General features: G+C 54.5%; 1 protein-coding gene across 1 annotated transcript in view; it reads right to left on the bottom strand.

Annotated features, from left to right (window-relative positions):
- Positions 1-290: 290 nt before the first annotated feature.
- Positions 291-20,504, bottom strand: part of LOC140208221 (NACHT, LRR and PYD domains-containing protein 3-like) — a 60,916-nt gene continuing 40,702 nt past the window's right edge. Inside the window, exons 7-12 of the mRNA XM_072276730.1 lie at positions 4,482-6,219; positions 3,948-4,034; positions 3,622-3,792; positions 3,296-3,466; positions 2,973-3,140; positions 291-2,826 (exon numbers count right to left, since the gene is read on the bottom strand). Of these exons, the coding sequence (XP_072132831.1) occupies positions 2,739-2,826; positions 2,973-3,140; positions 3,296-3,466; positions 3,622-3,792; positions 3,948-4,034; positions 4,482-6,219 (2,423 nt within the window). The 3' untranslated portion in view covers positions 291-2,738. The remainder of the gene's footprint in view (positions 2,827-2,972; positions 3,141-3,295; positions 3,467-3,621; positions 3,793-3,947; positions 4,035-4,481; positions 6,220-20,504) is intronic.

Below are 20,504 nucleotides of genomic sequence, written 5' to 3'. Positions count from 1 at the left end.
CTCGTCCCATTACTTTCCCTCCTTCCTGGTCAGATCACTCCCGCTCCCTTCCTGTCGTTTCATTCCTCCTCACCCCGACTCTATCTTATCCACGTCACCACCAGTTTGTGACAGGAACTTTCGCCTCCCCTTTTCGTCCCCTATTGAGTCAATGACTTCGCCACGGTCACCGTCTCATCAGTCCACTCCTCGTCCCGTCACTCCTCTTCCTCCCAAACCCCTCACCCCTCCTCCCCAAAACCCACATGTATATGTGTATGTGTGAATATCTGAGATATATACATTAGTTTATTCAATGACAAAATTATTAGAATTAAAACATACATGAAATACCCAAGACTATATAAAACACAAATTAAAATACTGTTATTACAATCAATAACACACTCAATCCCGGGATTGTATCCACGGGCACCGCATGTTCCTTCGCCATAGATTCTGTGTGCGACTGTGACCATTGTAAGTCAGTGTCTCACTCCATCCCTGGCGGCCACATTAACCAAGGAACACACACAAAAATTCTGGTGAACACAGCAGGCCAGGCAGCATCTCTAGGAAGAGGTACAGTCGACGTTTCGGGTCGAGACCGTTCGTCAGGACTAATTTAAAGAAGAGATAGTCAGAGATTGGAAAGTGGGAGGGGGAGGGGGAGGGATGGGGCCAAGAGCTGGACAGTTAATTGGCAAACGGTATACAGAGTTGGAGAAGGGGGGGGTCATGGGACAGGAGGCCTAGGGAAAAAGAAAGGGGAGGTGAACCCACTATAGTGAGAGGGACAGAGGGAGAAAAAAGGGAGAGAAAAAATGGGGAAAAATAATAATGATAATAAATAATAAATAAGGGATGGGGTACAAAGCAGAGGTGGGGCATTAACTGAAGTTAGAGAAGTCAATGTTCATGCCATCAGGTTGGAGGCTACCCAGACGGAATATAAGGTGTTGTTCCTCCAATCTGAGTGTGGCTTCATCTTTACAGTAGAGGAGGCCGTGGAAAGACATGTCAAAATGGGAATGGGACGTGGAATTAAAATGTGTGGCCACTGGGAGATCCTGCTTTCTCTGGTGGACAGGGCTTAGTTGTTCAGCAAAGCGGTCTCCCAGTCTGCGTCGGGTCTCGCCAATATATAGAAGGCCACATCGGGAGCACCGGACGCAGTATATCACCCCAGCCGACTCACAGGTGAAGTGTCGCCTCACCTGGAAGGACTGTCTGGGGCCCTGAATGGTGGTGAGGGAGGAAGTGTAAGGGCATGTGTACCACTTGTTCCGCTTACAAGGATTAGTGCTGGGTGGGAGATCGGTGGGAAGGGATGTGGGGGGGACGAATGGACAAGGGAGTCACTGGGATTGTGTGATGGAACGGCGTGGAGGGAGCTTCACGCTGTGTCTGACCCCGGGAGTGTGTGATGGGATGGTGTGGTGGGAGATTCACGCTGTGTCTGACCCCGGGAGTGTGTGATGGGACGGTGTGGAGGGAGCTTCACGCTGTGTCTGACCCCGGGAGTGTGTGATGGGACGGTGTGGTGGGAGATTCACGCTGTGTCTGACCCCGGGAGTGTGTGATGGGACGGTGTGGAGGGAGATTCACTCTATGTCTGACCCCGGGAGTGTGTGATGGGACGGTGTGGTGGGAGATTCACTCTGTGTTTGACCCCGGGAGTGTGTGATGGGATGGTGTAGAGGGAGTTTCATGCTGTGTCTGACCCCACGAGTGTGTGATGGGACTTTATTTATTATTTCCCTTTTTTGTCCCCTTGCCCATCCTCTGGGTTCCCCCTCCTCCCCCTTTTCCTTCTCCCTAGGCCTCCTGTCCCATGATCCTCTCATGCCCTTTTGCCAATCACCTGTCCAGCTCTTGGCTCCATCCCTCCCCCTCCTGTCTTCTCCTATCATTTTGGATCTCCCCCTCCCCCTCCAACTTTCAAATCTCTTACTCACTCTTCCCTCAGTTAGTCCTGACGAAGGGTCTCGACTGTACCTCTTCCTAGAGATGCTGCCTGGCCTGCTGCGTTCGCCAGCAACTTTGATGCGTGTTGTTTATTATCAAAGTTCTTATTTGTCACCATATACTACCCCGAGATTCATTTTATTGCAGTCATTTACAGGACAATAAATCAATATAGCAGAATTTATGAAAAACTATACAAAAACGAAGACTAACCAACAAGCAACGTGCAAAGGAAGGGAAATTTGTGCAAATAAAATATTAAATAATAATGACACGAGTTGTAAATTATTTGAAAGTGAGTCCGTAGGTTGTGGAATCAGTTCAGAGTTGATGTGAGTGAAGTTATCCACGCCGGTGTCTCAGAAAAAACCCGCCATCATCGGACCCTTCCTGTCTGTGTAATTCCCCGGCATGAAACGTAAAAGTTGCCCGTGAACGCAGCAGGCCAGCCAGCATTACGTACTCCCGGGATAATCCCACCCCGGGACACCGGTGTCCCAGACTGAGCCCCGGCCCCCGGGCTCTTCCTGTCTGTGTCATTCCCCGGGGTCCCGAACCCGCACATCCGGCAGAAGCTGCGCCGGAGGACAGGAGGCGAAAATACGTCACCACGGGAGACCAGCGAGCGACGCACAGCGCGAGCCTAAAGCTAGTTCCGTTAAAAACGGTTGGGAATTAAACCTGGCGCGTGGCCATTAAAGGTAAGGGGAAGGTGGGAGTTAAAGGGGAGGGCGGGGAATCGGCCAAACTGTCGGCATCCCGCGGGCGGGGATGTTCACACATTCAGATGTTCACACGAACACGGTCAGTCGGGGTCTGGGTTCCTGCAGAGATCTCAGTTCCTTCATCCCGGTCTCACTGAACCGATTCCCCCCCAGCCTGAAACAGATGGGAGAATAAAGATGAAATAAACAGATCACACAACAGTGTCAGTAACAGGGGACAACACTCACAGACAAATATCACCAGAAAACCCGCGGATCCGCTGATATTTTATCACATTGAACATTAACACAAACACTCACTGGATCCGCTCCAGACTCGGGAGGGTCAGTATGAGACGGCGGAGACCGGGGACAGATCGGTCTGTCAGTGAGTTTGATCCCAGGTCCAGCTCCGTCAGTGATGGGTTTGTACTGAGAGCGGAGACGAGATCCTCGGCACCAGAATCTGTGAGACCGACACCCCACAGCCTGGAGATGAGAGAGAGTGAGGGTGAAGGACACAGAGAGACAGGAGACGGTACAAATCCCCAGTGTTTATCAGTAACACAATTACTGATCACATTAATGTTCAGTGTCAGACACCCAGTGACTGTAAACACAATCTCCCACAGTCTGGTACTTACCACAGTTTCTGTATTTTACACTCCGGGTTCCTCAGAGCCGCAGACACCAGTTTCACTCCTGAATCTCCCAGCTCATTATCACTCAGGTTCAGCTCCGTCAGTGATGGGTTTGTACTGAGAGCGGAGACGAGATCCTCGGCACCAGAATCTGTGAGACCGACACTGTCCAGCCTGGAGATGAGAGAGAGTGAGGGTGAAGGACACAGAGAGACAGGAGACGGTACAAATCCCCAGTGTTTATCAGTAACACAATTACTGATCACATTAATGTTCAGTGTCAGACACCCAGTGACTGTAAACACAGTCTCCCACAGTCTGGTACTTACTCCAGTGTCTGTATTTTACACTCCGGGTTCCTCAGAGCCGCAGACACCAGTTTCACTCCTGAATCTCCCAGCTCATTATCACTCAGGTTCAGCTCCGTCAGTGATGGGTTTGTACTGAGAGCGGAGACGAGATCCTCGGCACCAGAATCTGTGAGACCGACATTCCTCAGCCTGGAGATGAGAGAGAGTGAGGGTGAAGGACACAGAGAGACTGGAGACGGTACAAATCCCCAGTGTTTATCAGTAACACAATTACTGATCACATTAATGTTCAGTGTCAGACACCCAGTGACTGTAAACACAGTCTCCCACAGTCTGGTACTTACTCCAGTTTCTGTATTTTACACTCCGGGTTCCTCAGAGCCGCAGACACCAGTTTCACTCCTGAATCGCCCAGTTTATTACCACTCAGTCTAAACACAAACAGACAAATTGATGAACAAAGTGATTCAAACTGTGGGTCTGAGGGAATTTCTCTCACTCGGATATTTCAGGAAACATTAAACCCTTCAGTAAATCACTGATCGGAGTTCCCATCACTGTCAATGTCCGTCACTGCCCAGCTCCAGGGTATTCACCGAATGTCAGTAATTTAGTCTGTCGGTGTGACCCTGTAAACTCCACATATTCTGTCTCATTCCCCGATGGTTAGAAACGTGTTACTGATGCGAGAGGGTCGGGAGGGGCAGGGATGAAGGAGGAACGGGGATGGGGTAGAGAGATCCCACAGGACGAAGGGTGATGGCATTTGTCACAATTCTTCACAATCGTATTTATCACAGTTTTACCCAAATCCCTTTACACTGAAACAACACAACTGGACAGTTTCACAGTTCAGAGTGAGAGATAAATCAAGTTACCCCAACTCCTGGCACTTGTGCAGCCCGGGTCCCAGCCGCTGGATTCCTTCACACTGAATGTGACAGTACTCCAGGTGGAGCTGTTTTATTGTATCACAGAGTCCGATGCCATGAGACAGGACCGCGCAGTCAATCGGGGTCAGTGTCATTTCACTGAATGAAAGTGTTTTCACAGATCCCAGTGTGGCCTGAGCCAGTCCACGATTCTGAGACTCAAACAGGTAGTGCAATGTGTTCAGGAGGCTCCTTTTACCAGCTTCACTCCATGTGTTTCCACTCTGGCGTTTAACCTCCTCCTTCACCCAGTCAATCACCCGGCAGGTTGTTTGATGAGGAAATGGACCCAGAAACTCCTCCAGGCCCCGAGCTGCCATTGGGTTGGAGAGACCAGCAACAAAACGGAGAAATACCTCAAATCGACCGTCTGTCGTGTTGTGGGCTTCAGTGAGGAATCTCAGAATATCCCCGGGATGTGGATTCAGGAATTGTGCGACTGCAGCTACAAACTCTTGGATGGTGAGGTGTGGGAATGTGTACACCACGCTCCGGACTGAATCCTCTCTCTCCAAAAGCTCCATCAGGAACCCGGACAGGAACTGGGAAGGCTGCAGATTGTAGTTGATCAAATCTCCATCTGTAAACACAATCTTCTTATCGGACACTCCTCTGAAGGCCATCTGACCAACCCTGAGAAACACATCACGGGGGTTCTCAATCTCACGGCCGTGGTTTTTCAGGATGTTGTAAATATAGTAGGAATACAGTTGGGTGATGGTCTTGGGAACTCGCTGCGGGTCCCTGACTCTTTGTGTGAAGAAGGGGCCCAGTGCCAGAGCGAGGATCCAGCAGTAGGAGGGGTTGTAGCTCATGGTGTACAGGATCTCGTTCTCCTTCACGTGTTTGAAAACAGCTTCTGCCACTGTCTGATCTTCAAAATGCCTGATGAAATATTCCTTCCGTTCCTCACCAACAAATCCCAGGATTTCAGCCCGGACACCGATCTCTGCCTTTTCCAGTAAATGTAACGCAGTGGGACGTGTGGTCACCAGCACTGAACACCCTGGGAGCAGCTTGCCCTGGATTAAACCGTACACAATGTCAGACACTTCACACCACCACTCGGGATCTGGGCACTGGTGCTTGGGTTCTGTATCTCTCCGACTGTCAGCAAAATCGATTCTGTGTTTGAATTCATCCAAACCATCGAATATAAACAGCAATCCCTCTGGGTTCTTCCAGACCTCTCTCAGTAAATTCCCAAAGTAAGGATACTGATCCAGAATGAGTTCCTTTAGGTTTATTCTGCAGTTAATGGAATTTAAATCCCGGAATTTGAAACTGAAGACAAACTGGAATTGTTGGAATATTTTCCCTGTGGCCCAGTCATAAACAATCTTTTGTACCATTGTTGTTTTCCCGATTCCCGGGACTCCGGCCACTGCTGCCGAACTCCCAGATTTGGATTTTCTCCGGGAAAAGCTGCTCTGGAACAACTGATCTGTCCGGAGTTTCTCCAGCTCTCTGCGGAGATGTTCCTCTCTCCACTCCTCATGGTCTCTGCCTCTTGCCAGCAGTTCATGTTCCACCAGTCTCCGATCTCGAACAGTAGAAATGACCGTGAGCTCAGCGTATCGATCAACCAGCTGGAAAACCTTCACCTTCTCCCTCATCAGGATCGTGTTCACTCTCAGTGTTTCAGTTTGTGCCCGCAGAGTCTCCTTGTGTTTCTGTTGAACATCTTCCATGGGAACAGACAGTGAACAAACTGTTAGATGCCTCAACTCAGAACTCAGTATTTAAATACACAAGAGCTAGCTCAAAGCTATTGCATTAATTGGGGTCTCACAGTATGTCAGGAACCTTTTGGGGCCTGTGGGGTCTCACAGTGTGTCAGGTCCCTCTCAGGGGTGTGTGGGGTCTTACAGTGTGTCAGGACCCTCTCAGGGTTGTTTGAGGGATCATAGTGTGTCAGGACCCACACTGTGTCAGTGTTTCACCGTGCGTCGGGACACTGTCAGGGGTGTGTGCGGTCTCACAGTGTGTCAGGACCCTGTCAGGGGTGTGTGGGGTCTCACAGTGTGTCAGGACCCTGTCAGGGGTGTGTGGGGTCTCACAGTCTGTCAGGACGCTGTCACGGGTTTCTGGGGTTTTGCAGTGTGTCAGGACCCTGTTACTGGTTTGCGGGGTTTCACAGTGTGTCAGGACCCTTTTCCGGGGGTGGGGGGTCTCAGAGTGTGTCAGGACCCTGCCAGGGTTGTGTGGGGTCTTGGAGTGTGTCAGGCCCCTGTCAGGGGTGTGTGGTCTCACAGTGTGTCAGGACCCCTCTGGGGTGTGTGGGGTCTCACAGTGTTTCTGAACCCTGTCACGGGTGTGTGGGGTCTCACAGTGTGTCAGGTCCCTGTCAGGGGTGTGTGGGGTTTCACTGTGTGTCAAGGCACTGTGAGTGGTTTGTGCGGTTTCACAGTGTGTCAGGATCTTGTGGTGGTTGTGGGGGGTCTCACAGTGTGTCAGGATGCTGTTGTGGGGGATCTAACAGTGAGTCAGAACCCTCTCAGGTGTGTATGGGATCGCAATGTGTGTCAGGACCCTGTCAGGGCTGTGTGGCGTCTCACAGTGCGTCAGGTCACTGTCAGGGGTGTGTTGGATCTCACAGTGTTTCTGAACCCTGTCACGGGTGTGTGGGGTCTCACAGTGTGTCAGGTCCCTGTCAGGGGTGTGTGGGGTTTCACTGTGTGTCAAGGCACTGTGAGTGGTTTGTGCGGTTTCACAGTGTGTCAGGATCTTGTGGTGGTTGTGGGTGGTCTCACAGTGTGTCAGGATGCTGTTGTGGGGGATCTAACAGTGAGTCAGAACCCTCTCAGGTGTGTATGGGATCGCAATGTGTGTCAGGACCCTGTTAGGGCTGTGTGGCGTCTCACAGTGCGTCAGGGCCCTGTCAGGGGTGTGTGGGGTCTCACAGTCTGTCAGGACGCTGTCACGGGTTTCTGGGGTTTTGCAGTGTGTCAGGACCCTGTTACTGGTTTGCGGGGTTTCACAGTGTGTCAGGACCCTTTTCCGGGGGTGGGGGGTCTCAGAGTGTGTCAGGACCCTGCCAGGGTTGTGTGGGGTCTTGGAGTGTGTCAGGCCCCTGTCAGGGGTGTGTGGTCTCACAGTGTGTCAGGACCCCTCTGGGGTGTGTGGGGTCTCACAGTGTTTCTGAACCCTGTCACGGGTGTGTGGGGTCTCACAGTGTGTCAGGTCCCTGTCAGGGGTGTGTGGGGTTTCACTGTGTGTCAAGGCACTGTGAGTGGTTTGTGCGGTTTCACAGTGTGTCAGGATCTTGTGGTGGTTGTGGGGGGTCTCACAGTGTGTCAGGATGCTGTTGTGGGGGATCTAACAGTGAGTCAGAACCCTCTCAGGTGTGTATGGGATCGCAATGTGTGTCAGGACCCTGTCAGGGCTGTGTGGCGTCTCACAGTGCGTCAGGTCACTGTCAGGGGTGTGTTGGATCTCACAGTGTGTCAGGAGCCCTTTCAGGTGTGTGTGGGGTCTCACAGTGTGTCAGGTCCCTGTCAGGAGTGTGTGGGGTCTCACAGTGTGACAGGACACTGTCTGTCAGTTGTGTGTGGGGTCTCACAGCGTGTTTGAACCATACCAGGGGTGTGTGGGTTCTCACAGTCTGTCAGGACGCTGTCACGGGTTTGTGGGGTTTCACTGTGTGTCAGGACCCAGTGATTTGTTTGGGGGTCTCACAGTGTGTCGGGACCCTTTTCTGGGGGTGGGAGGGAATCTCACAGTGTGTCAGGATCCTTTTGGGGTGTGTGGGGTCTCACAGTGCTTCTGAACCCTGTCAGGGGTGTGTGGGATCTCACCGTGTGTCAGGACCCTCTCAGGGGTGTGTGGGGTCTTACAGTGTGTCAGGACCCTACCTAGGTTGTGTGAGGTCTCACAGTGTGTCTGGACCCTGCCAGGGGTATGTGAGGTCTCACAGTTTGTCTGGACACTGTCGGGGAGGGTGGGGCGGTCTCACAGTGTATCATGACCATCTCAGATGTGTGTGGGATTTCAATGTGTGTCCGGACCCTGTCATGCGTGTGGCGTCTCACAGTGCATCAGGATCTTGTTAGGGGTGTCTGGGGTCTCACAGTGTGTCATCACCCTCTCGGGGGTGTGTTAGGACTCACAGTGTGCCAGGACCCTGTCAGGGTTATGTGGGGTTTCACAGTGTGTCAGGACACTGTGAGTGGTTTGTGGGGTCTCACAGTGTGTCAGAACCCTCTCAGATGTGTGTGGGATCACAATGTGTGTCAGGACCCTGTCAGGGGTGTGTGAGGTCTCACAGTTTGTCTGGACACTGTCGGGGAGGGTGGGGCGGTCTCACAGTGTATCATGACTGTCTCAGATGTGTGTGGGATCTCAATGTGTGTCCGGACCCTGTCATGCGTGTGGCATCTCACAGTGCATCAGGATCTTGTTAGGGGTGTCTGGGGTCTCACAGTGTGTCATCACCCTCTCGGGGGTGTGTTAGGACTCACAGTGTGCCAGGACCCTGTCAGGGTTATGTGGGGTTTCACAGTGCGTCAGGTCCCTGTCAGGGGTGTGTGTGGTCTCACAGTGTGTCAGGAACGTGTCAATAGTGTGTGGGGTCTCACAGAGTGTCAGGACCCTGTTAGGGATGTGTGGGGTCTCACAGAGTGTCAGGACCCTGTCTGTCAGTTGTGTGTGTGGTCTTAAAGTGTGTCAGGTCCCTGTCAGTGGTGTGTGGGGTGTCACAGTGTGTCAGGACCTTTTCAGGTGTGTGTGGGGTCTCACAGAGTGTCAGGACCGTGTGAATAGTGTGTGGGATATCAATGTGTGTCAGGACGTTGTCAGGGGTGTGCGGCGTCTCACAATGTGTCAGGTCCCTGTCAGGGGCGTGTGAGGTCTCACTGTGTGTCAGGTCCCTGTGATGGGTGTGTGGGGTCTCACACTGTGTCAGGACCCTGTCGGGTTGTGTGAGGTCTCACAGTGTGTCAGGGCCCTCTCAGGCGTGTGTGGCATCTCACAGCGTTTCCTGAGCCTGTCAGGGGTGTGTGCGGTCTCACAGTGTGACAGGACCCTGTCATGGGGGTGTGGGGTTTTACAGTTTGACTGGACAGTGCCAGGGGTGTGTGGGGTTTCATAGTATGTCAGGACCCTGTCAGGGGTGTGTGGGGTCGCACAGTGTGTCAGGACCCTGTCAGGGGTGTGTGGGGTCGCACAGTGTGTCAGGTCACTGCCAGGTGTGTGCAGTTTCTCACAGTATGTCAGGTCGCTGTCAGGGGTGTGTGGGGTCTCACAGTATGTCAGGTCGCTGTCAGGGGTGTGTGGGGTCTTACAGTGCGTCAGGACCCTGCCTGGGTTGTGTGGGGTCTCACAGTTTGTCTGGACCCTGCCAGGTGTGCGTGGGGTCTCAGAGTGTGTCTGGACACTGTCAGGGGGCGTCTCACAGTGTGTCAGGACCCTCTCAGGTGTGCGTGTGATCTCAATGTGTGTCAGGTCCCTATCAGTTGTGTGTGGCGTCTCACAGTGTGTCAGCTCGCTGTCAGGGGTTTGTGTGTGGTCTGACAGTGTGTCAGTGTGTCAGGACCCTGACAGGGTTGCTTGAGGTCTCACAGTGCGTCAGGACCCTGTCGGGAGTGTGTGGGGACTCACAGTGTGTCAGGACCCTGTCAGGTGTGTGTGGCGTCCACAGTGTGTCAGGACCCCTCTGGGGTGTGTTGGGTCCCACAGTGTTTCTCAACCCTGTCAGGCATGTGTGCTGTCTCACAATGTGTCAGGACCCTTTTGGGGCCTGTGGGGTCTCACAGTGTGTTTGGACCCTCTCAGGGGTGTGTCGGATCTCATAGTCTGTCAGGACCCTATCCTGGGTGTGTGGGGTCTCACAATGTGTCAGGAACCTTTTGGGGTGTGTGGGGTCTCACAGTTTGTCTGGACCCTGCCAGGTGTGCGTGGGGTCTCAGAGTGTGTCTGGACACTGTCAGGGGGCGTCTCACAGTGTGTCAGGACCCTCTCAGGTGTGCGTGTGATCTCAATGTGTGTCAGGTCCCTATCAGTTGTGTGTGGCGTATCACAGTGTGTCAGCTCGCTGTCAGGGGTTTGTGTGTGGTCTGACAGTGTGTCAGTGTGTCAGGACCCTGCCTGGGTTGTGTGGGGTCTCACAGTTTGTCTGGACCCTGCCAGGTGTGCGTGGGGTCTCAGAGTGTGTCTGGACACTGTCAGGGGGGGTCTCACAGTGTGTCAGGACCCTCTCCGGTGTGCGTGGGATCTCAATGTGTGTCAGGTCCCTATCAGTTGTGTGTGGCGTCTCACAGTGTGTCAGCTCACTGTCAGGGGTTTGTGTGTGGTCTGACAGTGTGTCAGGACCCTGACAGGGTTGTTTGAGGTCTCACAGTGTGTCAGGACCCTGTCGGGAGTGTGTGGGGACTCACAGTGTGTCAGGATCTTGTTGGGGGTGTGTGGGGTCTCCCAGTGTGTTAGGATCCTGTTAGGCGTGCTGGAGTCTCACAGTGCGTCATCACCCTCTCGGGTGTGTGTGAGGTATCACAGTTTGTCAGGACCCTGTCAGGGGTGTGTGGGGTCTCACAGTGTGTCAGATAACTGTCATGGGTGGTCTCACAGTGTGTCAGGAGCCTGTCAGATGTGTGTGGGATCTCAATCTGTGTCAGGACCCTCTTACGTGTGTGTGGCGTCTCACAATGTGTCAGGTTGCTGTCAGGGGTGTGTGGGGTCTCGCAGTGTGTCAAGACCCTGTCAGGGTCTTGTGAGAGGGTTCTGAGAGTTTTACGGGAACCTCTCAGGGGTGTGTGCGGTCTCACAGTGTGTCAGGAATTTGTCAGGGGTGTGTGGTGTCTCACAGTTTGCCAGGTCCCTGCCAGGAGTGTGTGGGGTCTCACAGGGTGTCAGGGCCCTGTCAGTGGTGTGTGGGGTCTCACACTGTGACAGGCCCCTGGCAGGGTTGTGTGGGGTTTCACTGTGTGTCTGGATACTGTGCGTGGTTCGTGGGGTTTCACAGTGTGTCAGGATCTGGCTGTGGGTGTGGGTGGTCTCACAGTGGGTCAGGACGCTGTTGCGGGGTGTCTCACAGTGTGTCAGAACCCTCTCAGATGTATGTGGGATCGCAATGTGTGTCTGGACCCTGTCAGGGGTGTGTGGCGTTTCATAGTGCGTCAGGTCCCTGTCAGGGGTGTGTGGGGTCTCAGTGTGTCAGGAACCTGTGAGGGGTGTGTGCGGTCTCACAGTGTGTCAGGACCCGTTTGGGCTGTGTCGGGTCTCACAGTGTGTCAGGACCCTATCCAGGGTGTGTGGGGTCTCACAGTATGTCAGGACTATGTCAGGGGTGTGTGGGGTCTCACAGTGTGTCAGGGTCCTCTTAGGGGTGTGTGGGGTCTCACAGTGTGTCAGGACCCTGTCAGGGGTGTGTGGGGTCTCACAGTGTGTCAGGTCCCTGTCAGGGGTGTGTGGGGTCTCACAGTGTGTCAGGGTCCTGTCAGGGGTGTGTGGGGTCTCACAGTATGTCAGGACCCTGTCAGGGGTGTGTGGGGTCTCACACTGTGTCAGGTCCCTGTCAGGGGTGTGTGGGGTATCACAGAGTGTCATCAGTGTGAAAGCAAGCATGCAAGTACAGCAGGCAGTGAAGAAAGCTAATCGCATGCTGGCCTTCATAACAAGGGGAATTGAGTATTAGAGCAAAGAAGTCCTTCTGCAGCTGTACAGGGCCCTGGTGAGACCACACCTGGAGTACTGTGTGCAGTTTTGGTCTCCAAATTTGAGGAAGGACATTCTTGCTATTGAGGGAGTGCAGCGTAGGTTCACAAGGTTAATTCCCGGGATGGCGGGACTGTCATATGTCGAAAGATTGGAGCGACTGGGCCTGTATACTCTGGAATTTAGAAGGCCGAGAGGGGATCTAATTGAAACATCTATAATTATTAAGGGATTGGACATGCTGGAGGCAGGAAACATGTTCCTGCTGATGGGTGAGTCCAGAACCAAAGGCCACAGTTTAAGAATAAGGGGTAGGCCATTTAGAACGGAATTCAGGAAAAACTTTTTCACCCAGAGAGTGGTGGATATATGGAATGCTCTGCACCGGAAGGCTGTGGAGGCAAAGTCTCTGGATGTTTTTTAGAAAGAGATGGATAGAGCTCTTAAAGATAGTGGAATCAAAGGTTACGTGATAAGGCAGGAACTGGATTCTGATTGTGGATGATCAGCCATGATCACAGTGAATGGCGGTTCAGGCTCGAAGGGTCGAATGGCCTACTCCTGCACCTAATGTCTCTTGTCTATTTTCTATAGGACCCTGTCCGGGGTATGTGGGGTCTCACAGTTTGTCAGGACCATGTCAGGAGTGTGTGGGGTCTCACAGTGTGTCCGGACCCTGTCAGGGGTGTGTAGGGTCTCGCTGTGTGTCAGCACCCTGTCAGGGGTGTGTAGGGTCTCACAGTGTGTCAGGTCCCCGTCAGAGGTGTGTGGGGTCTGACAATGTGTCAGGGCCCTGTCAAGGGTGCGTGGGGTCTCACAGTGTGTCAGGACCGTGCCAGGGGTGTGTGGGGTCTCACAGTGTGTCCGGACCCTTTCATGTGTGTGCGGTGTCGCGTGGTGTGTCACGATCCTGTGAGGGGTGTGTGTGGTCTCACAGTGTGTCAGGACTGTGTCAGGGTTGTGTGGGGTCTCACAGTTTTCAGGAGCCTGTCAGGGGTGGGAGGGGTCTCACAGTGTGTCAGGAGCTGTGCCGGGGTGTGTGGGGTCTCACTGGTTGTCTGGACACTGATGTGTGTGGGATCACAATGTGTGTCAGGACCCTGTCAGGGTTGTGTGGGGTCTCACAGTTTTCAGGAGCCTGTCAGGGGTGGGAGGGGTCTCACAGTGTGTCAGGAGCTGTGCCGGGGTGTGTGGGGTCTCACTGGTTGTCTGGACACTGATGTGTGTGGGATCACAATGTGTGTCAGGACCCTGTCAGGGTTATGTGGCGTCTCACAGTGCGTCATGTCCCTGTCAGGGGTGTGTGGCGTCTGACAGTGCGTCATGTCCCTTCTGGGGTGTGGGGGGTCTCACAGCGTTTCTGAACCCTGTCAGGGGTGTGTGCGGTCTCACATGTGTCAGGACCTTTTTGGGGCCTGTGGGGTCTCACAATGTGTCAGGACCCTTTTGGGGCCTGTGGGGTCTCACAGTGTGTCAGGACCCTTTTGGGGTGTGTGGTGTCTCACAGTGTGTCAGGACCCCTCTGGGGTGAGTGGGGTCCCACAGTGTTTCTGAACCCTGTCAGGCATGTGTGCCGTCTCACAATGTGTCAGGACCCTTTTGGGGCCTGTGGGGTCTCACAGTGTGTCAGGACCATGTCAGGAGTGTGTGGGGTCCCACAGTGTGTCCGGACACTGTGAGGGGTGCGTGGAATCTCACAGTGTGTCAGGTCCCCGTCAGAGGTGTGTGGGGTCTGACAATGTGTCGGGGCCCTGTCAGGGGTACGTGGGATCTCACAGAGTGTCAGGACCCTCTCAGGAGTGTGTTGGATCTCACAGTCTGTCAGGACCATATCCTGGGTGTGTGGGGTCTCACAATGTGTCAGGAACCTGTCTGTCAGTTGTGTGTGTGGTCTCACAATGTGTCAGGACCGTGCCAGGGATGTCTGGGGTCTCACAGTGCGTCACGTCCCTGTCAGGGATGTGTGGCGTCTCACAGTGCGTCAGGACGCTGTCAGGTGTGTGTGGCATCCACAATGTGTCAGGACCCCTCTGGGGTGTGTTGGGTCCCACAGTGTTTCTCAACCCTGTCAGGCATGTGTGCTGTCTCACAATGTGTCAGGACCCTTTTGGGGCCTGTGGGGTCTCACAGTGTGTTTGGACCCTCTCAGGGGTGTGTCGGATCTCATAGTCTGTCAGGACCCTATCCTGGGTGTGTGGGGTCTCACAATGTGTCAGGAACCTTTTGGGGTGTGTGGGGTCTCACAGTGTGTCAGGACCCTGTCAGGTGTGTGTGGCGTCCACAGTGGGTCAGGACCCTGCCAGGGTTGTGTGGGATCGCAGTGTGTGTCAGGACCCTGTCAGGGGTGTGTGGTCTCACAGTGTGTCAGGACCCCTCTGGGGTGTGTGGGGTCTCACAGTGTTTCTGAACCCTGTCACGGGTGTGTGGGGTCTCACAGTGTGTCAGGTCCCTGTCAGGGGTGTGTGGGGTTTCACTGTGTGTCAAGGCACTGTGAGTGGTTTGTGCGGTTTCACAGTGTGTCAGGATCTTGTGGTGGTTGTGGGGGATCTCACAGTGTGTCAGGATGCTGTTGTGGGGGATCTAACAGTGAGTCAGAACCCTCTCAGGTGTGTATGGGATCGCAATGTGTGTCAGGACCCTGTCAGGGCTGTGTGGCGTCTCACAGTGCGTCAGGTCACTGTCAGGGGTGTGTTGGATCTCACAGTGTTTCTGAACCCTGTCACGGGTGTGTGGGGTCTCACAGTGTGTCAGGTCCCTGTCAGGGGTGTGTGGGGTTTCACTGTGTGTCAAGGCACTGTGAGTGGTTTGTGCGGTTTCACAGTGTGTCAGGATCTTGTGGTGGTTGTGGGTGGTCTCACAGTGTGTCAGGATGCTGTTGTGGGGGATCTAACAGTGAGTCAGAACCCTCTCAGGTGTGTATGGGATCGCAATGTGTGTCAGGACCCTGTTAGGGCTGTGTGGTCTCACAGTGTGTCAGGACCCCTCTGGGGTGTGTGGGGTCTCACAGTGTTTCTGAACCCTGTCACGGGTGTGTGGGGTCTCACAGTGTGTCAGGTCCCTGTCAGGGGTGTGTGGGGTTTCACTGTGTGTCAAGGCACTGTGAGTGGTTTGTGCGGTTTCACAGTGTGTCAGGATCTTGTGGTGGTTGTGGGGGGTCTCACAGTGTGTCAGGATGCTGTTGTGGGGGATCTAACAGTGAGTCAGAACCCTCTCAGGTGTGTATGGGATCGCAATGTGTGTCAGGACCCTGTCAGGGCTGTGTGGCGTCTCACAGTGCGTCAGGTCACTGTCAGGGGTGTGTTGGATCTCACAGTGTTTCTGAACCCTGTCACGGGTGTGTGGGGTCTCACAGTGTGTCAGGTCCCTGTCAGGGGTGTGTGGGGTTTCACTGTGTGTCAAGGCACTGTGAGTGGTTTGTGCGGTTTCACAGTGTGTCAGGATCTTGTGGTGGTTGTGGGTGGTCTCACAGTGTGTCAGGATGCTGTTGTGGGGGATCTAACAGTGAGTCAGAACCCTCTCAGGTGTGTATGGGATCGCAATGTGTGTCAGGACCCTGTTAGGGCTGTGTGGCGTCTCACAGTGCGTCAGGGCCCTGTCAGGGGTGTGTGGGGTCTCACAGTCTGTCAGGACGCTGTCACGGGTTTCTGGGGTTTTGCAGTGTGTCAGGACCCTGTTACTGGTTTGCGGGGTTTCACAGTGTGTCAGGACCCTTTTCCGGGGGTGGGGGGTCTCAGAGTGTGTCAGGACCCTGCCAGGGTTGTGTGGGGTCTTGGAGTGTGTCAGGCCCCTGTCAGGGGTGTGTGGTCTCACAGTGTGTCAGGACCCCTCTGGGGTGTGTGGGGTCTCACAGTGTTTCTGAACCCTGTCACGGGTGTGTGGGGTCTCACAGTGTGTCAGGTCCCTGTCAGGGGTGTGTGGGGTTTCACTGTGTGTCAAGGCACTGTGAGTGGTTTGTGCGGTTTCACAGTGTGTCAGGATCTTGTGGTGGTTGTGGGGGGTCTCACAGTGTGTCAGGATGCTGTTGTGGGGGATCTAACAGTGAGTCAGAACCCTCTCAGGTGTGTATGGGATCGCAATGTGTGTCAGGACCCTGTCAGGGCTGTGTGGCGTCTCACAGTGCGTCAGGTCACTGTCAGGGGTGTGTTGGATCTCACAGTGTGTCAGGAGCCCTTTCAGGTGTGTGTGGGGTCTCACAGTGTGTCAGGTCCCTGTCAGGAGTGTGTGGGGTCTCACAGTGTGACAGGACACTGTCTGTCAGTTGTGTGTGGGGTCTCACAGCGTGTTTGAACCATACCAGGGGTGTGTGGGTTCTCACAGTCTGTCAGGACGCTGTCACGGGTTTGTGGGGTTTCACTGTGTGTCAGGACCCAGTGATTTGTTTGGGGGTCTCACAGTGTGTCGGGACCCTTTTCTGGGGGTGGGAGGGAATCTCACAGTGTGTCAGGATCCTTTTGGGGTGTGTGGGGTCTCACAGTGCTTCTGAACCCTGTCAGGGGTGTGTGGGATCTCACCGTGTGTCAGGACCCTCTCAGGGGTGTGTGGGGTCTTACAGTGTGTCAGGACCCTACCTAGGTTGTGTGAGGTCTCACAGTGTGTCTGGACCCTGCCAGGGGTATGTGAGGTCTCACAGTTTGTCTGGACACTGTCGGGGAGGGTGGGGCGGTCTCACAGTGTATCATGACCATCTCAGATGTGTGTGGGATTTCAATGTGTGTCCGGACCCTGTCATGCGTGTGGCGTCTCACAGTGCATCAGGATCTTGTTAGGGGTGTCTGGGGTCTCACAGTGTGTCATCACCCTCTCGGGGGTGTGTTAGGACTCACAGTGTGCCAGGACCCTGTCAGGGTTATGTGGGGTTTCACAGTGTGTCAGGACACTGTGAGTGGTTTGTGGGGTCTCACAGTGTGTCAGAACCCTCTCAGATGTGTGTGGGATCACAATGTGTGTCAGGACCCTGTCAGGGGTGTGTGAGGTCTCACAGTTTGTCTGGACACTGTCGGGGAGGGTGGGGCGGTCTCACAGTGTATCATGACTGTCTCAGATGTGTGTGGGATCTCAATGTGTGTCCGGACCCTGTCATGCGTGTGGCATCTCACAGTGCATCAGGATCTTGTTAGGGGTGTCTGGGGTCTCACAGTGTGTCATCACCCTCTCGGGGGTGTGTTAGGACTCACAGTGTGCCAGGACCCTGTCAGGGTTATGTGGGGTTTCACAGTGCGTCAGGTCCCTGTCAGGGGTGTGTGTGGTCTCACAGTGTGTCAGGAACGTGTCAATAGTGTGTGGGGTCTCACAGAGTGTCAGGACCCTGTTAGGGATGTGTGGGGTCTCACAGAGTGTCAGGACCCTGTCTGTCAGTTGTGTGTGTGGTCTTAAAGTGTGTCAGGTCCCTGTCAGTGGTGTGTGGGGTGTCACAGTGTGTCAGGACCTTTTCAGGTGTGTGTGGGGTCTCACAGAGTGTCAGGACCGTGTGAATAGTGTGTGGGATATCAATGTGTGTCAGGACGTTGTCAGGGGTGTGCGGCGTCTCACAATGTGTCAGGTCCCTGTCAGGGGCGTGTGAGGTCTCACTGTGTGTCAGGTCCCTGTGATGGGTGTGTGGGGTCTCACACTGTGTCAGGACCCTGTCGGGTTGTGTGAGGTCTCACAGTGTGTCAGGGCCCTCTCAGGCGTGTGTGGCATCTCACAGCGTTTCCTGAGCCTGTCAGGGGTGTGTGCGGTCTCACAGTGTGACAGGACCCTGTCATGGGGGTGTGGGGTTTTACAGTTTGACTGGACAGTGCCAGGGGTGTGTGGGGTTTCATAGTATGTCAGGACCCTGTCAGGGGTGTGTGGGGTCGCACAGTGTGTCAGGACCCTGTCAGGGGTGTGTGGGGTCGCACAGTGTGTCAGGTCACTGCCAGGTGTGTGCAGTTTCTCACAGTATGTCAGGTCGCTGTCAGGGGTGTGTGGGGTCTCACAGTATGTCAGGTCGCTGTCAGGGGTGTGTGGGGTCTTACAGTGCGTCAGGACCCTGCCTGGGTTGTGTGGGGTCTCACAGTTTGTCTGGACCCTGCCAGGTGTGCGTGGGGTCTCAGAGTGTGTCTGGACACTGTCAGGGGGCGTCTCACAGTGTGTCAGGACCCTCTCAGGTGTGCGTGTGATCTCAATGTGTGTCAGGTCCCTATCAGTTGTGTGTGGCGTCTCACAGTGTGTCAGCTCGCTGTCAGGGGTTTGTGTGTGGTCTGACAGTGTGTCAGTGTGTCAGGACCCTGACAGGGTTGCTTGAGGTCTCACAGTGCGTCAGGACCCTGTCGGGAGTGTGTGGGGACTCACAGTGTGTCAGGACCCTGTCAGGTGTGTGTGGCGTCCACAGTGTGTCAGGACCCCTCTGGGGTGTGTTGGGTCCCACAGTGTTTCTCAACCCTGTCAGGCATGTGTGCTGTCTCACAATGTGTCAGGACCCTTTTGGGGCCTGTGGGGTCTCACAGTGTGTTTGGACCCTCTCAGGGGTGTGTCGGATCTCATAGTCTGTCAGGACCCTATCCTGGGTGTGTGGGGTCTCACAATGTGTCAGGAACCTTTTGGGGTGTGTGGGGTCTCACAGTTTGTCTGGACCCTGCCAGGTGTGCGTGGGGTCTCAGAGTGTGTCTGGACACTGTCAGGGGGCGTCTCACAGTGTGTCAGGACCCTCTCAGGTGTGCGTGTGATCTCAATGTGTGTCAGGTCCCTATCAGTTGTGTGTGGTGTATCACAGTGTGTCAGCTCGCTGTCAGGGGTTTGTGTGTGGTCTGACAGTGTGTCAGTGTGTCAGGACCCTGCCTGGGTTGTGTGGGGTCTCACAGTTTGTCTGGACCCTGCCAGGTGTGCGTGGGGTCTCAGAGTGTGTCTGGACACTGTCAGGGGGGGTCTCACAGTGTGTCAGGACCCTCTCCGGTGTGCGTGGGATCTCAATGTGTGTCAGGTCCCTATCAGTTGTGTGTGGCGTCTCACAGTGTGTCAGCTCACTGTCAGGGGTTTGTGTGTGGTCTGACAGTGTGTCAGGACCCTGACAGGGTTGTTTGAGGTCTCACAGTGTGTCAGGACCCTGTCGGGAGTGTGTGGGGACTCACAGTGTGTCAGGATCTTGTTGGGGGTGTGTGGGGTCTCCCAGTGTGTTAGGATCCTGTTAGGCGTGCTGGAGTCTCACAGTGCGTCATCACCCTCTCGGGTGTGTGTGAGGTATCACAGTTTGTCAGGACCCTGTCAGGGGTGTGTGGGGTCTCACAGTGTGTCAGATAACTGTCATGGGTGGTCTCACAGTGTGTCAGGAGCCTGTCAGATGTGTGTGGGATCTCAATCTGTGTCAGGACCCTCTTACGTGTGTGTGGCGTCTCACAATGTGTCAGGTTGCTGTCAGGGGTGTGTGGGGTCTCGCAGTGTGTCAAGACCCTGTCAGGGTCTTGTGAGAGGGTTCTGAGAGTTTTACGGGAACCTCTCAGGGGTGTGTGCGGTCTCACAGTGTGTCAGGAATTTGTCAGGGGTGTGTGGTGTCTCACAGTTTGCCAGGTCCCTGCCAGGAGTGTGTGGGGTCTCACAGGGTGTCAGGGCCCTGTCAGTGGTGTGTGGGGTCTCACACTGTGACAGGCCCCTGGCAGGGTTGTGTGGGGTTTCACTGTGTGTCTGGATACTGTGCGTGGTTCGTGGGGTTTCACAGTGTGTCAGGATCTGGCTGTGGGTGTGGGTGGTCTCACAGTGGGTCAGGACGCTGTTGCGGGGTGTCTCACAGTGTGTCAGAACCCTCTCAGATGTATGTGGGATCGCAATGTGTGTCTGGACCCTGTCAGGGGTGTGTGGCGTTTCATAGTGCGTCAGGTCCCTGTCAGGGGTGTGTGGGGTCTCAGTGTGTCAGGAACCTGTGAGGGGTGTGTGCGGTCTCACAGTGTGTCAGGACCCGTTTGGGCTGTGTCGGGTCTCACAGTGTGTCAGGACCCTATCCAGGGTGTGTGGGGTCTCACAGTATGTCAGGACTATGTCAGGGGTGTGTGGGGTCTCACAGTGTGTCAGGGTCCTCTTAGGGGTGTGTGGGGTCTCACAGTGTGTCAGGACCCTGTCAGGGGTGTGTGGGGTCTCACAGTGTGTCAGGTCCCTGTCAGGGGTGTGTGGGGTCTCACAGTGTGTCAGGGTCCTGTCAGGGGTGTGTGGGGTCTCACAGTATGTCAGGACCCTGTCAGGGGTGTGTGGGGTCTCACACTGTGTCAGGTCCCTGTCAGGGGTGTGTGGGGTATCACAGAGTGTCATCAGTGTGAAAGCAAGCATGCAAGTACAGCAGGCAGTGAAGAAAGCTAATCGCATGCTGGCCTT

Source organism: Mobula birostris, chromosome 13, assembly GCF_030028105.1.
Source record: "Mobula birostris isolate sMobBir1 chromosome 13, sMobBir1.hap1, whole genome shotgun sequence".
NCBI lineage: Eukaryota > Metazoa > Chordata > Chondrichthyes > Myliobatiformes > Myliobatidae > Mobula > Mobula birostris.
The sequence above is the reverse complement of the archived record's forward strand: the minus strand, read 5'-3'. Positions and strand labels throughout refer to the sequence as shown.